Source organism: Falco biarmicus, chromosome 2, assembly GCF_023638135.1.
Source record: "Falco biarmicus isolate bFalBia1 chromosome 2, bFalBia1.pri, whole genome shotgun sequence".
Taxonomy (NCBI): domain Eukaryota; kingdom Metazoa; phylum Chordata; class Aves; order Falconiformes; family Falconidae; genus Falco; species Falco biarmicus.
This window is the reverse complement of record NC_079289.1, coordinates 73,065,172-73,081,719: the sequence shown is the minus strand read 5'-3', so window position 1 is coordinate 73,081,719 and position 16,548 is coordinate 73,065,172. Positions and strand designations below refer to the sequence as shown.

The following is a 16,548-nucleotide window of genomic DNA, read 5'->3' as shown; positions in this document are numbered from 1 at the left end:
GGGTCTTTTACCAGGCAGCCCCCTCACAGCTCCCGTTACAGATTTTATCTGTTCCTTATCATACACCTTCCTATTGGCAACTGCCTCCCTCTCAAGCATTCTTACTGGGTTACCTTTATTCATACAGCAGGTGCTCACACCCCAGGCTTCATTTGGTGATTTTTTTTCTTTTAGCAGTGTATTTGAAAAGTTCATGGGCTACATGACCTTACCAACATGTATGTCATGCAGGCTTTCCTCAGTTAACTGCTCAGGTAAGGTGGCAATAGGTTAATAAATATCACATTGGTAGTCAAGCTTTCATTTTACAGGCTTGCATAGCTTTACTTCAGTGCTTGAATTTTCTCTTTCTGTCCCCACTGTGGTGTCATACAACAAACAGCAGGATTTAATCTCAGACCTGAGGCAAGCAAATTACTAGTGACTGCCAACACAGAAAACAAACATCCAGAAAAGTGCCACAGCTCGCTCTTTTTTCCCATACAGTTTACAGCAAGGAAAGAAGATCCGAAGGTTTAAAAAAAAACAACAAACGTATGTGAAGAATTCATTAAGTAAGTACAGTAAAGTACAAGTATTGCTTTTTACAAAGCTCAGCCACATTTGCTGCTCTCCCATTGCCCTGGCACACTACGAGGCCATTTGGGATACATGGCCAGCGCAAGGGCTTACTGAATTCAGCAGCAGGAGATAACTCACACCCTCAACCCACCCGGCCAGTCTCTCTGCTCCTTGCTGACTTAGCATGGTTTGGAGGCATCAAAACAAGCTGTGCGTTGGCACACACCTTGGGAGAAAATTGACAGCTTCTGCGAGTGCCAGGTTACAACACAAAAAATCCGGCCATCTTCTGAAGTGCCAAATATTTTGAACTTGGATCTCCAGTTACACAGGACAATAACAGCTAACCCAGACTTGCTGAGTAGAGCAGCGTGGAATTTGTGGAGGGGTAGCTTCACAGAGAGCATCAGCTGAGGTCTTCTGCCAGTATGAGTTCACCATGGGAAAGAAGAGCACAGAAGAGATGGCTGCTGAAGGTGGTGCTGCCACATGGCTTCCCCATAGGGAACTTCCTGCTGTTGCATCGCAGCTGCATCATCTACTTTGTGGCCTCCAAATCTGAGCAATAGGGAGCACACACAGCACCTCCGTGGCTTCCAAAGGGGGCAGTTGGTGGTTCAGCATTTACGCCACATGGTAGGGCATGTTGCACACTTACCTCTCCTGCTTTGCAGGGAGCAGGGGACAAGGAATCTTACTGTCACAACCATGAAGAGCAGAAAGAATAAATATGTGATGCAGGAGGTCCCGTAAGGTGAAGTCACAGCCCTCCCCCAGCCTGTAGGTTCCCTGAGCCTGCCAAAAGCCATTACTCTTCTCGCCAGTCAAGGAATATTCAGCAGTTCTGGAGAACGGCTCAGTGTGCCACAGAGCTGGAAAAATCTCCCACTGCTAAGGGCTGCAGGCAAGAAAGAGTGCCGGATGATTTCAGGAGTTAAGAAAAGAAACCAGGTTTTGCTTATGCCGGTTCCAGGAAGGTCACAGTTGTTCTCTCCTTTTATGAGCCCGATCCTGTCTCTTCTTCATCTTTAGAGCCATCTTCTTTTTTCCTTTCACCTTTAGTCCTCACGTTTTACTTCTCTGTTAGTCCTCCTCCCTGTTTGTAGGTGGGAGGGCTGCAGACCTTATCCATGCCTGGTACAAAGTGCGAATGACATATTGGATGCCCATATCTTATAGCTGCCTCCAAGCACCACACCGCATAAAGGGAGTCTGTCGGGCCTCCTCCACAGCAGGGCAAGGTGCGGCTGAGAGCAGGGACTATGCCAAGGGCGCTGGAGCCCAAAGAGCCACTACCTCGGCGTAACCCTGCCCTGCTGTTACATCCATTAGGGCAACCATAGTGTGCATGTGGGAATTTACCACTAGCAGGTAGTACTGCATTTTAGCAAGGTGGGAGGGGGAACAACAAACCAAAACAAAAAAACCCTGACACCAAGCAAAGGCAGAGGTAGAAACATGAGATCAATCACTGCCATCAGTTGGCTGGAAAGCAAGAGTTGGTACTGCCATGCACTTGTTTTCATCCAAGTATAGTTCTTGGAATTGACCTGTGTGTCTGCATCATGCTTTTATGTGTTAGTAAGCAAGAAGTAGGTCCAGGAGAGATCAAACTGCTGAGAAGTCTCAGCTGTTTTCTAGTCTGGATGATCACAGTCACGTATTTAAATACTCATACAGTTTGAACGTTGGCCAAAGTACACCATTTCCCTACTTTGCAAATGCCTCCTTGGGAAAAAGTGGCACGAGGGTGCTAAACAGCAGACTCATGCCCATCGACTGATTTACGTGTTACATCAAGTCTAACACCCACTGCTGTCACACTGTCACAGAAGTTAATGCAGAATGAACTAAGAATCTCAAACAAGGAATATTTTCTAAAAAGGATTGCACCAAATTACCATGAAGTCATATTGAAGCATTTAGCCTTAAAAGTCCAGTTTTTCTCACAGAACCAGCAATGGTACTCTCCACTTATCACGGTTTATTATGCAGACTTTTTTCAGTACCATTTCTTATATACTGGCCACAGTCTCATGAAAAAGCATCTCACACCTAAGAATGCAGTGCTACAAGCAAACGTGTGACCCTTCCTAATGCAGCCAGCTTCTCAAGTGTTTCACAAACACCCCTCAAATGGTCACACTTGCACCTCCAACTTCTTTGTCAGGAAGCACCTGCAAGTCCTAGTTCCTGCCTCCTTAAGCCTCACAAAGCTCGAGTGCCCAGCCTGTGCCTTTCCAGCCCTTTGCTCTGCGCTTGGAGCAGCAGGGCAACAGGGCACTTCAGAAAGTGTTCTTCAGTGGAGCCTGGCCAGGACATTTTTCATTAATGCCTTACTTTTCTGCTCTTTGTACCCCACGTGACCCGGATTTGCACTTTGCTTGCCTCAGGATTTAAAAAAAAAAACAAAACAAAAAACCCCAAAAAAGCATTGATATGTGCTACGGCAGCTGCAAAATCATAGCCACAACGGAGGCCGTGCAAGGGAGCCAGGACTTCACGGAAAGGCAGCATCTTTCATTCAAGGAGTTGATTTAGCAACAGTGCTTTCAGTGTTTGGAGTTTTCAGGCACACAAGCCCTCCTTCAGGCCCAAATCAGAAGAAAACTTCAAATTAACTGCAGATTTGGGGTGACTGCTCTGAGCTTAATTTAGCACTCTCAACCAGACAATTTGAGAGAAGTCTGTTTTCTGTATAAGCCATTCATAACGAGTGCAAACTACAACTTGCTTATGGATATTTGCACCACCTGACTCATCCTGCTTTTGGCCTCTGTGCTTCCTCAAGCCAGTACAGACAGTTGGCTTCTTGTAGGAGTGATGAGAAGGAAGAGGGTAAGATAATGCTTTTACTCCATTTTAAAGGAGATAACAGAACAATGACTGAGCCATCGTTTGTAAGGAGCGGAAGTACTTTGGTCAGGCTCCATTCAACCAGATGCAAATGGAGCCAAACATACCAGTGATGCCAGGCCAGGGGCTCCCAAACTACTCAGCACCACCCTTCAGAGATAAGAGAGATGGAACTACAAAGGAATGCAACCAGATACTGTGGTTTCAGGTGAAGTGAGTGGGCTAGTTTAACGATTTCCACCCCATACACCTCCCCCCTCCCGCGCAGATGTCTCATTCCCTCACTAGGGCCTGCACTTCCAAAGGTATAACCAGAGCCATTTTCCCAAGTGTCATGTAACACTTTATATATATATATATATATAGTTACTACTCCAGCAGACTCCCTGTGGTTGCTGAGACCACAGAAAATAAGAGCGCCATATCCTGATGTTAGTCAGAAAGGCTTCCACATGACCAGGAAATTTCTTGAAGGCATCTCCCTTTATACATTGCTGTTGCGCTAGGTTTAAAATTCTTCCTCAGGACACTGGCATACCAATTTGGTCAGCGGAGCATCTCTAGAGCTGTTACGGAACTCTCAAAATATACCTTGTGTCCCTGCCTTGCCCAGTGCTCTTCCCCACGGTGAGGGTGGGTGGGGCAGCAACTGGGGAAAAATTGTCTTGAGGAGAGTTAAGCCAAAAGAAACCATAAAGGTGTCATTACAGAGACTACTCAAGATTTAAAACAATGTCTCAGATAAGGCAGCCTAGGCAAGGCAGGTGCCCAGCTTCAGGGCTGCTGAGAAAGCAATGGGAAGGCAGGGAGGGTCTGCCCAGCCTGAAACAAAAGAAGAGTCCCAGAGAAAGGGCAGGGCAAGGTGGATCCAGGAGATCTTCCCAGCCAGAAGCAGCCTATTTGAGAAAGATTATCTGGAAGCTGTACACAAGAGGCAGGAAAACTAATGGGCAAATACTCGGGGCTGCTTCTCCTTACACAAGGTAGTCACGCAAACTTATCCAAACTATCTGCAGAGGGCCTAACTTGAGGAACAGAAATAGGCATGCACATCTGCTGTCTTCAAACAGCTTATCCAACTGCCGTGTAACATTTTGTTTCAGAAGGCTGTGCTTGCAGCCACTTCCATCCACTTCTGCCACATCCCTCCGGAAGAGTCCAGTGGTTGCTAGATGCACCAGCTGGGTTAGGAGTGGAGCCCAGGAGCAGTTATCCCAGGATGGTCTCTGCAGGAGGGGTATGTTGCAGAATTGCACCCCAGGAGGGGCAAAAGCCTGTTCAGCTGTGAAGCTGGCAGAAAGGAAGATTCAGAAGCAGCAGCAGCAGGGCATCTCTCATGAAACCAGAAGTCCATGAGTCTTCATTTCTTCCTAAAGCGGCTGCATTGAGGCACTCTATTGTTTTCCATCTCTGCCCTTCCCCAGTATTTTTCCCTTGCATGCCAAGCTTCCAGGTTGTGCAAGCAGCTTAATTTTGCTCATTAATTCACATCAAAAGCATATTTTCCTAATAGATGTGTCAATTCCCTGCAGTGCTAAACCTTCGCAAGTACTGGGATCATCAAAATTCACAACGATCAAAACGACTGGTTTCGCTGGATTATCTTTGCAGCTCACAGAGGCAGGCTTTGAACACTTGGTAACGCTCAGTCCCTCCCTGGTAGCAGGTACACACGGGGTGGCTGCAGTACAGCCTGTATGCCTCGGCCTAGTCACCCACGAGGTATCGCATCAAAACCAAGTGAATGTTTCAGGCTTCTATTTAATAGTTTAACAGTTGTAATTTCTCATTCTGTGGCTTGGGATTCACGGTGATGAGAAAATACTCTACAAATGGCACACACAAGTTACAGCTGAGAAACGTTTCTTTGGACAGGGACATAAATGTGGAAATGATGGTCCTGGGAACCACCATGCAAGGCCCTACTAGTGCTTGTGAGAGCTTGGCCCAAGTTACCACCAACAAGTAACAACACATACTTATTTTTAAAGGCTCTACAAACCAATAGCAGCTGTTTCCAAAATGGACATACCAATTTCCTCGGCCCTGTCTTTCCCATATCCCAGCCACCAGCAGACTGTACTTACAAAGGGAATAGGAGGCCACCAGTTAGAAAGTCACAGAAAGGAAGTCTGTTGCTGAAATCTGTTGCAAGAATGCCTTTAGGGAAAGAGAAATCCTGGTCCTGAAAAACAGCTGACAATCCAACACTTACTGCTTCTTCCTAATGCTGGTTTTCACTCTCTTCTGTATACACCTTATCTTTACAGCTTTTTTACTTCCTCCCCCCCCCCCCTCCAGTTTCCTTTTCAGCTGAGGGACTGGCTGCTCCATTTCACCCAGCCCACCTCCAGCTCCATTCCTGCCCTGCCGGGGCCAACTGCCTGTAAGCCAGGCTGCAAAGCACGTTAGCTGCTCAGCTCACACCTCACCCTGCCCACCGCAGGCAGGAGTATCACAGCTGCCTCCAACACACAGACTGCAAATCCCCCATCTCTCTTGAACGCTGCCAGCTACCCAAGCCGGTCGGAGCAGGAAGGATGCTATCAGATTGGTTGTGCAGCTACACCTGCTCCTTTCTTTTCATCTTCCTCCTCAAGTTTTGCCTTCTTCCCTGCTCTGGCAGAGGGAGCAGCTCCTCTCTGGCAGCAAGGTGTATCACAGCACCGGCCTGTGGGAGTCGGGGGAACTACAGCAAAAGGTCACGCAAAACCGACACCGAACATCCACCCCGGCACTTGCTTGCACCGATTTTGCACACACACGGCAATAGCTGGCTGTTAAGTATTTACTCGTGCGTGTGTGTGAGTGTACAAGAGGGACGAGACAGAAGGCCCGGCTACGGCTCCTCCTTTATAACTTAATTTGTCCAACCAGGGAAAAACAGTCATACTACGGCATAAGCGAATACATTAAAAAGTGAGGCCAGGGTAGCAAATGGTCTGTTGCATTTGCTCAGCCAGGCAGAAACAAAAGCCAAGCTTGGACTATTTGCTATACACAGCAAATTAGTGTTCAGCAACTGCTTTTTGGGAGGCTGAAGGGGAAAGGTTTTTCTTGATACTTAACTTGTTGAAGTATTGCCAACTCTGCAGAAATAATTTACTCCTGATGGACATAGTACTGCTGTTAGACTGATGAGTTTAACAGCCCACCAGACACAGAGGATAAAGCCCTGAATAAATCACAACAAATGAAAATTCTGTTAGCAGTTTCATAATTTAATGAAAAAGTACTTGTAAAAAGGGGACATCTGAAAAAGACCGAGTCCATCTTGGAAAATTGAATATATATATATATTTATATATATAAAACAAAATGCAAAAACACAAAAAAATTTGACAAATAAGGTTAAGAGGTAATACTTCAAACAGTTAGCCACCGAACACACAATAAAAACTAGCAAATGCACTTTGGGAACAATACTTGAGAACTACATAACCAAGGGCTCCTTCATATTATATATTAAAATCATGTAAAAATTAGCAAAACCATTGCCCAGACTGGAAACAACTGAATTTATAACCCCAGAAGAGCAGAAACACTGAGTTTTGCTGAAGCACCATTTTCCCTCCCTTCTGTCATACACTTCTGGCCACAAAATAATACGAACACTTTGCTGACCTCCCAGATAAGTGTTCCCAATACAAGCTTCATAAGATTTCATGACCAGTGAGAGAGGATTACTAATAAATATTGAAGGAGAACTAAGAGAATCAGAACTGGAATACAAATGAACAGACATTTGTTTACTTATTCTGAATGACCCATGGCTTAGAACACAAAGCATTTCCCGTTAAAATAAAATATGTGGAAACCTAAAATGCTACTGCATATTTACACCAGAAGAAATAATTTTGAAGATACAGCTCTAGAAAGATCAATTACACAAATATACATAAAATCAAGAAGTGAAAAAAAATATTAAAATTAAGATGCATGAAGCAAACAGAGCAGAATTGCCAAGTATACTTTTTTTTTTATTATTATTTTTTCACTACTGAAAAGTCCTCCAGACCCTGCTGACCTGCTAGTCCTGTTGCAACTAGGAAGATTTTGAAGTTTAAAACAAATCTGAAAATGTCATTGCCATTTCCCAAGCTAAAAGCAATAAATTAAAGGTTATGAAGAAACAGGTGATTGTTTGGATTCTGCATAGTCATCTTCACGCTGGGTGGGGAACACTACATAGAAACGACATGTCGTATGACATGCCCTATACAACCTACAGCCCATTTCAGCCAGTGACGTGGGGACAGAGGATGTTGCGTATTTACGAAATGTACAGCATTTCAGAGAAAAACAGTGCAGTTATTTTGCTGATCAACAGAAAACCACCTGGAAAACAAGAACTTTGTTTGCATTCAAACAAAAATCCTGTCATTGAAACAAACCGACAAGGATTCCCTTTCCTTTTTGCTTCTTCAGTACTGGCTGAAATGTAATCACTACTTAACAACTGCTAATTTTAAAGGACATACAAAAAAGTGTTAGTTTGGGAAACAGCAACTGATCCAGAGGTTGACAAGCAGCTTAATAAAATAATAGACTTTCAGCAATTAAAAAAAACCAAACAAAACATACTCCAAATGATGACCAGCTAAAATTTTACAGACCTAGATGCCAGAAGTAAGGGTCCTACACCTGTATTCAGGCAACTAGGGTTGAAAATTTGTGCCTGCATAAAAAGTTCAGACAAAATTATTTCTAATTCAGCTTATTTTAAAAATACCAGGTACAAACACCTCTGGACATGATATCTCAGTTTCAAGAGGAACCTGGCATCACCGGTGATTGCCTAAATGTAAGTGTCAAATAGCATTTTTCTTTGAAGTAGTACATCTACTTTTGTAAACACTATCCACAAAATTAGCCATCTGTACTTGTTAGCTGGGTAAAATATTTACAAGTGCATCCCACAACAAGCAACTATGTACAGAGATTAAAAAAACTGAAGTACTAGAAGTTGTATATTTACAAAATAAGCAAACTATTGTGAAGAGAAACAACCTTCAGCACGAGCAGGGAACGGGGGGCACGTCTAGAGGTCAGCGAGTTTGGCAGCGCCAGTGATGCCTGCTTCCACCCTCCGCAAGGAGCCTGCAAACGCCACTGCAGTTCAAAGCCTCCTGTAGGAGAGGATCGTCACTTAGTAGTCACTTTGGGCCTGATCCAGCAGAACACACTGGCATGTGCCGGGAGATCTGAGCACAAATGTTCCCGGGGGAAACCAGCAGGACTTTTTACATGCTTAACTTCCTAACACATCTGCGAGTGCGTTGCTGGATCAAAGCCATACGGCAGGTGCCCTAAGAATGCAGTTTCAGTGTCTCCGCTTGCAGTCTCTTGCAACGCCATAGAGCAATGCAAGAATTTCTTTAATACCTGTCCACCACCACAAGATTGACGTAACATGAACACATTGCCGCGCATGTAAGCTGGCAAGGGGGAAGCAGTTTCCTGAATTTATGCAAAGATTAACCGCTTCGTGCTCTCCCAGATGTTACCCTCTAATAAAACACATCAATTTACACATGACTTTGCAGTAACTGAGTTAACCTTGCGAAGACAGCAAGCCAATTCACAGTTGAACAAAACTACTCCGCTTTCTCTCCCCTCCCCCCATCCCCTACTGCAACTCTTCCTAACACAGGTCCTGGACTGTTTTTCTGGAACCTTTTGATGCTGAGCTTTGCACTGGTACACTGGAATACATAAAGGCTGAATTACCCCGTGGGGGCTTCTAATCACCTTTGTACCGAACTGTGAGAAATCATGTTCTTTTTGTTTCTATTGTGGCAATCTCTTCCAAAGTCCTTACTTGGGCTTTCTCTCTCTGAGCTACTGCGTCTTAACCTCACTTGCTCTTTGTTTTCATCGCTTTCTGCTTCAGAGTCACTCAGCTCTAAGTCAGGACAGTACCCATCGTTGTCCTGGTACGGAGCACCTTCAAGTGTCTGCTTGCTCCACAAGCGATCTTTTGTCGCAAGTCTTCTCGTTGGCTTTTCACAGCATCGGAGATCTTCCGTGGTCCTCACCAGACTGTTGGTAGCCTCTTTAAAGGACCGGCTAAAATGTTCTATGGTGGATTTTCTGAAACCGCTCTGGCTGGCCAAGTGAGCCGTGAGCACAGACTCTTGTTCGTAGGACGTCTGGCTGGAGCTGTCTCTCTGGCTCACATCTCCAGCCCTGCCCATGAGACCGTTGGATTTGGCCGCTAGCCTCGAGTTCTCCTGCTGCACCCGCCCATTCCCAATGGAAGACTGTCCATGCAAAGCAGCCTGGAGTGCTAAGGGCTTCCCGGATGGCTGGCCCCGGTGAAACTCCAGCATCTGTGTGGGGACAGAATCCTTCACCTCACTTCGAGGCTTGCCGATCCCTGCCAGCGACCCGTTACTTCTGCTATCATGCTGATACCTGGCGTAAGATTTTGCTTTAATTTCAAACGATTCCTTTGACATTGGCATGCTCCGTTTGCTGTAAACAGTGCTGTTGTTGTCAGGAGAAAGCGGTCTGTTTCCAGGCTTCAGTGAGTTATTTTTGCAATCTCCTAGTGCCGATTTGGGCATTTTTAACTTCAGGGTGATCCTGGGAGGTGGGTAGAACAGTGTGTTCTCTAGTGCACTTGTCAGGGTATGGCCTACAGGAGGAAGAGATGAGAGGGTAGGAGGAAAAAAAAAAGAAGCTTTTTTAAAAGAGGGTAATAGTTTTGTTATCTGTAACAAGTTTTATAGTCCATTAGAAGGTCATTCAACAGTAAGAAGCATTTACAAACAATTAGCATGAAATTATTTTAGGACATTAGAGAAGTTGGGATAATGAAAACTGTTCCAAATGATCCACCGTTTCAGAATTTAGGTAAGCATTTTAACATTTCCATTAAAAACAACAATGTGCCCTTTTTACAGGGCTTTAAGCCAGTGAATTGAACGAGTTTTGAGATATGACTGAAGTAGTTCCAACAAAGCTAAAAAAAGTTCATATTCAGTATTGGATAAAGAAAAAACAATGCTTCAAACTGAGTTTCAATTTGGACTTAGTTCAACCCTCTGCTTTGTATTATAAAATCCTCTACACTTTAAAAGTCTTTTCAGCCCAATATATTAGTCTTTATGGTATTATACGCATACAGCACCCATTGCAAAGTAGCTATCAAGCTTGTCCAATAAGCATTTAAAAAGCACTTTTATGTGTAAAGATATAAAATGAGTTTAGTAGACATTTCTAATAAAATGCACTTACACAAAACCAAAGTGCTTTATTAGAGTCCTGCTGCTTCCACGAAGTACTAGTATGATCTATAGCAGTTTATAACCCCCACCCTGTCAGTACTAATGAAACCTACCCTTGTTTCAGGGGTAGAGCAAAAAAAGCACAAAGACTTCACTCTAAATTGGTCATTAAAAACATAGCATGTATCTTGAAGGAACAGAGAGATCTTAATTTCACACTAAAGAAACAGCTGACTTCCTGATTAAAAAGCCCCACAACACGTAATTGCACTGTAATGTATACCCTTCCTCTTTCCAAATGTTGTATTCCTTATTACAAAATGGTCGCTATAAAAATTAAGGGCAGAGTGGGTTTTGGTATATCAACATTCCTACCTAGTTACTGTTCATTATTAAAACCCAGAGTACTTAAACTCTTTTTGAAGGAAGAAGAGTAACTGTGGATGGTGAGCTAAGAAATGCCTCTTTGCACTACTCATCAATCATGCAAGGCAACATAAGGACAGCAGCAATTCCTATCAAGTCCCTCTTCCCTTTTGCCTGAAGGAACAAACTACTGACAGCAAGTGAAAAACCTTCTCGGCTCGAGTGCCACAGAGCTTGCTGTGAGGAAACAGCACCATGAACTAGCAGCCTAAGAAAGCAAAAACCTAGAGATCACCACTAGCTCATTTCTGCTATCTGGATGCCGTAGCGATTGATAAGTAATAGGCACATGCCAGAAACAGCCATAAAATAAAGAAATATCCAAGTAAATATTTTAAGGGATTAAAAGAGGTTTGTGCGTGTTGCTACTTTCGTTGACCGTGTACTTGAAGAAAGTTTTTAAAAGCAGATTTACAGTGTTAGAAACACTAAGCAGGAACATAAAGAGAACACATTTTTTATTTTAAATACAGACAGAATTTGTAAATATTTTACATTTATATCGTTACCTGCAGCAATTTCCTGATTAATGAGCTGGACTTGCAAATTGAAGACCTGTTCATGTACTTTACTGTGAGATAACTTCAGTTTCTCTCTCCTGCTTACCATGTAGCAGAGATTTCTTACCTATGGAGGAACAGCAGGAGACTTAATAAGCAATAAGAAAGTAAATCCTGAAATAGTTTAAAAAGTGCATCAAAACCAGAATTAAACAACATTATGTGCAAAATCCCTTGGCAATGTTCTTGTGAATATTACTAAACACATGTAACTATGAATTTAAAAAAATCCTGGATTTTTTTTTTAATTGCCAATCTTGTGAATGCCTTGACTATACTCTGCTGTATATTTTCGTCTAAGAAGAGTGAATAACCACAAAATTCCAGTCAAAAGTAATTTCTAAGACTTGCTCGTCTGTAAGCCTGCTTCCACTGTGTACAATGCCAAGGATGCTACTACTGCAGGCAATACGGGATGCTCCCAGAACTTCCCTGCAAAGTGTTTCATAGAATAATTTTTAACAGCTAAACTATGTTTCCCCTAAAATTATTGCAACATTTTGAAATAAAACTTTTTACAAAGCTACCCAAGAGAGGCAGCCTGTTTAGACTAAAACTAACATGCATATCACCTCTAAAAGAACACTATGGCTTCCTGTGCAATGTACACATTTTGGCTGACTCCATGGCATTGACTCTCATGAGGTTCAACAAGGTGAAATACAAGGTCCTACCATGGGTCGGGGCAGTCCCCAGTATCAGTACTGGCTGGGGGATGAAGGGATTGAGAGCAGCCCTGTGGAGAAGGACTTGGGGGTACTGGTGGGTGAGAAACTGGACATGAGCAGGCAACGTGTGCTCACAGCCCAGAAAGCCAACCACATCCAGGTGTGCATCAAAAGCAGTGTGGCCAACAGACAGAGGGAGGCAATTCTGGGCCCCTACTATGCTCTGGTTAGACCCTCCCTGGAGTACTGCATCCAGCTCTGGGGGCCTCAGCACCAGACAGACACGGACACGTTCGAATGGGTCCAGAGCAGGGACTCAAACATGGTCAGAGTGCTGGAAACCCTCTCCTCTGAAGAAAGGCTGAGAGTTAGGATTGTTAAGCCTGGAGAAGAGAAGGTTCTGGGGAGACCTCATTGTGGTGTTTCATTATATGAAAGGGGATTATAAGAAAGACAGAGACAGACCAGGGCCTGTAGTGACAGGACAAGGGGCAATGGTTTTAAACTTAAGGAGGGTAGGTTTAGATTGGACCCGAGGAAAACATTTTTTACAGTGAGGGTGGTGAGAGACTGGAACAGGCTGCCCAGAGAAGCTGTAGATGCCCATCCCTGGAAGAGTTCAAGGTGAGGTTGGACAGAGCTTCGAGCAACCTGATCTAGTAGTGAAAGACGTCCCTGTCCATGTCTTTAAAGGTCCCTTCCAGCCCCAACCATCCCGTGATTCAGTTCCATATAATTCACTATTAGAGTTGATAGCAAAATTTCTACCTCATGTAATGAGAACAGGAAGAGGAACTGAAAGTTCTTGATAAACACTTCAAAGAGCTTTCAGAACACAAAACCAGCATAGGGGCTGGTTGAAAGATATTTGCTGAACATAATTCACTCCACACTCTACCATGTCTGTTCAGAACTGGAACCTCTCTCCCCAGAAAAGAAATTCAAAGATTCCCAAATCTATATTCATCCCAAGATATAACAGTAGAAAGTCTTCGGGCACAAGAAGTTCAGAAACTTTGAGAGAAAATGTTTTAAACTATGAATTACCTCCTCTCAGAATAAGTACATAAATTTCAACAAAATTTCATGCAAACCAACCACCTTGTCAAAAATCTCAAAATAGTTTCCTGAAAGAAAAAAAACATCCCAAAATTCAAACCCTACATTTGAAGCATGTTATGAGTGATTTTGTTTTTCATTTTTAATACGGATCTATATCCAAAGTAGTCCTGAAAAGGGGATCCAAGATGGATTATGACTAGATTCAAGACAACAGTTACACTGACAAGTGGAGATCTTGGCTCCAACACTTATCTCCCTGTATTTCCATGTCCTTCTCCCTCCGCTACCGTTTTCCCTTTTCATACAACACTACTTTCTCTCTTCTGCTTTTCCTTCCCCATTCCTCTGCAATGTCTCTGAAACACATTTAGCACATCCACTTTACTTTTTTTTACATTCGCTATCTATCTCTAAACACTTGAAAACTGCAGGCAATCACTAGCCAACAGGCCAATTTAACGGGCAAAGCCTGGCTTCCTCCCTCATCAGCTGCCAAAAGGCAGCACCCTGTATGCCTTCCTAATAAATTCCTGCTCTGAATTTTGCTGATGGATTCCGTATTTTCAAAATAGCAGCTAGCTGGCAATCTGATAAGAGCTGATAAAATGGTAATTTCCTTTTCCTCCTTCTCAGTAAAGCCACACAAGTAGTGGTAGACTCAGTGAGTTCTTTTCAGACCGCTAACCAACCGTAGCACCTAAGGCAGCTACGTGCAGTGAAAGCATCTAGGTCAAGACAGTGATGAGTGATTCAGCCTGCCCACTACCTGGGACTAGCTGACACCAGCAAAGAAGAGAGGTGAGTAATACTCCTGAATCAGATGCCATGGGAAGTGGTAGGAGTACAGGCCAGCATTAGGGTTCTCTGTGTGTGGAGCCAAAGCGTCACTGTGGAAGTTAACCATCTGGGTCTCCACCTACTTGTCTTCAAACCATGAGGGTAAGAAGCTCTGCTTTAATGCATTTTTAAGATTCTCCAAAAGCTTAATGCATACCCAACCAAAGAATACTTACTGCTTTACCCAAATCCAGAATTGGCTATTTACCATTCCATTATAAACATTACAAAATGCCTTTTTAATTACAAATCAAGAGTCCCTCCATACCAAGACAGAAGGTGGAAGGATAAGAATTTGTTAAGCCTGTCCCATTCCTTTGCTGTTTGCACTTTTGTTTAATTAAAGTCATATTTTTTGGTATTGAATCTGTATCACTAGCAAGTACTACAGCTGGGTCAAAGTAATTTACTCAATTTTTTTTAAACATTTACTCAGTTGAAGTTGAAATCAAAGAGTCAATTAGGAAATGTGTCCACTGTGTATAGAAACATGCATCTTAAAATACGTAAGGAATAACCTGTAAGCAAGTCAGGAAGCACTTCTTTCACACTGGATCTCTCACTGGACTGAGAAGGGAACAGGCAGTGCAGCATATCAAAAGCCTGGAGTTGAAGGCCTTACTTTTTTTTTTAAATATTATTTTAAAAATCACTTCCCTGTGCTTCCCACATTCCCACTTCTGTTCGTCAACAAAGAAAAACTTTTACCAGTTAAATTCTTACCCTCTCTAGGTCCTGCCTCAAATGCATGAACATCCTCATGCGAGTATGAATACTATCTTCTTTTGGCTGCACCAAGCCATTTTCTTCATCCTCCTTGGGAGGAAACAACGGTTTGTTAAAGTTACTTTTTCGCTTTAATTTCCAGTAATTGTAGATGAAGTCTACAGCAAGTTTAGGAAGGCCAAGTTCTGCTGCAACATCCTCCACTTTAACTAGTGAGTAAAACTCCTCTTCCAGCTCTCGGAGTTTTTGGGCTCGCAAACTGGTTTTCTCACTCTCCGTTTGCTTCTGGTCTGATACACTCTTGGGGTGCTCATCAACATCAGGCAGAGCATTCTGTTTGTTCTTGCTGTGCTTTAGACAATACGACTTGAACTTAACCTCATCCCCATCATCCAGGATAGTCTTCATCTCTAAACTATGCTCAAAGGCACAGGTGACATGAAAGGCAGTGATGCAGCTTTTCACGGAGCACTACAGACGAAATAAAACAAAAAACCTCAATCACTAACAGCAGCAACAAAGCAGAAAAAAAGGACTGAATCATTTTAATTATATGAAAGTCTATCCCTACAAAAATCTGTTTCCTAAGCACTCTTAAAAATAGCCGTTGATCTCTTGAAGCCGGTGGTACCTGATTTAGTACTTTGTTTGTGAACAGTGTTCAACAGAAGGACATTTCTATCCATCTCTGGCCCACACAGTAGCAGTCCTTATACATCTCAGCCTTATTCAAAAGAAGGCAACTCAGACTAACTCCTAAATCTCTGTGCTAGTGAACTAATTTGATAGTAAACAGGTGTAAAGAAGTAGGCATCTACCCAATGGTCACCTGCATTGTGAAGCATCTCTGAACACAGGAAGAGCAAAATTCAGAACTGAAACTGCCCTTCTCACATAGGCTCACCACAGGACAAGTACATACCTGAATGCAAGCACCAGTTTTCAGTTTGCATAAACTACATACTAGAGCCCATCGACTTGGTGGAATGTGAGACACCTTTGTGATCGGCTCCATCCTTTCTGGGCAAGCAATACTGACCTGTAAACAAAAAAACAGCATTGAAAGCAGTTATCAAGGCAATAAAAACAAGCTCTCCATTAATATCAGAAGAGGAAATACGACCACACATTCATCTCACTGTGAGAGTTCCATGTGCTTATACTTCTCAGCAAGGGACCCTAAAAGATCCCACATGAAAACAATGGTGTGGAATACTACTAGTTTAACCTGGTGGCTAAAAAGTTGCAATTCTTCAAAACATCTGAGGCATTTACAACATGCCTTGTTACGAACAAGTTGAGAGACTACAGTAAGTGATGCTTATTTCAGTTCCATTCTGGGGTTTGTGTTTTTTTCTGATTGCTGTTTTTCCCTCTGCTGCTTTCACAGGTCTAACTTAAAAAGTACCAATTTACAAGCTACTTGGACCAAACCAGGAACACATACTTACCCAGAAAGTTACTTCTTTAAGATCCACAGATCTGCTACAACAGCTACTTCTGCCAGCTCACCATTCGGGACAGAACCAGATCTATCAGTCAGCAGCCAGGGAAAGCCTCACTTCCAAGCTCTGCCTCTCCACCGAGTGCTCCCAATGCAAGATGTGATTCTAATACACT

At 43.2% G+C, this 16,548-nt stretch overlaps 1 protein-coding gene across 5 annotated transcripts in view; it reads right to left on the bottom strand.

Annotated features, from left to right (window-relative positions):
- Positions 1 to 6,617: 6,617 nt before the first annotated feature.
- The window catches only part of JADE3 (jade family PHD finger 3), a 68,479-nt gene continuing 58,548 nt past the window's right edge, over positions 6,618 to 16,548 (bottom strand). For all 5 annotated transcript variants that reach the window (XM_056328046.1, XM_056328050.1, XM_056328051.1 and 2 more), the window contains 4 exons: positions 15,851 to 15,967; positions 14,926 to 15,399; positions 11,585 to 11,702; positions 6,618 to 10,057 (listed from right to left, as the gene is read on the bottom strand). In XM_056328046.1, coding sequence (XP_056184021.1) covers positions 9,165 to 10,057; positions 11,585 to 11,702; positions 14,926 to 15,399; positions 15,851 to 15,967 — 1,602 coding nt within the window. In that variant the 3' untranslated portion in view covers positions 6,618 to 9,164. The remainder of the gene's footprint in view (positions 10,058 to 11,584; positions 11,703 to 14,925; positions 15,400 to 15,850; positions 15,968 to 16,548) is intronic.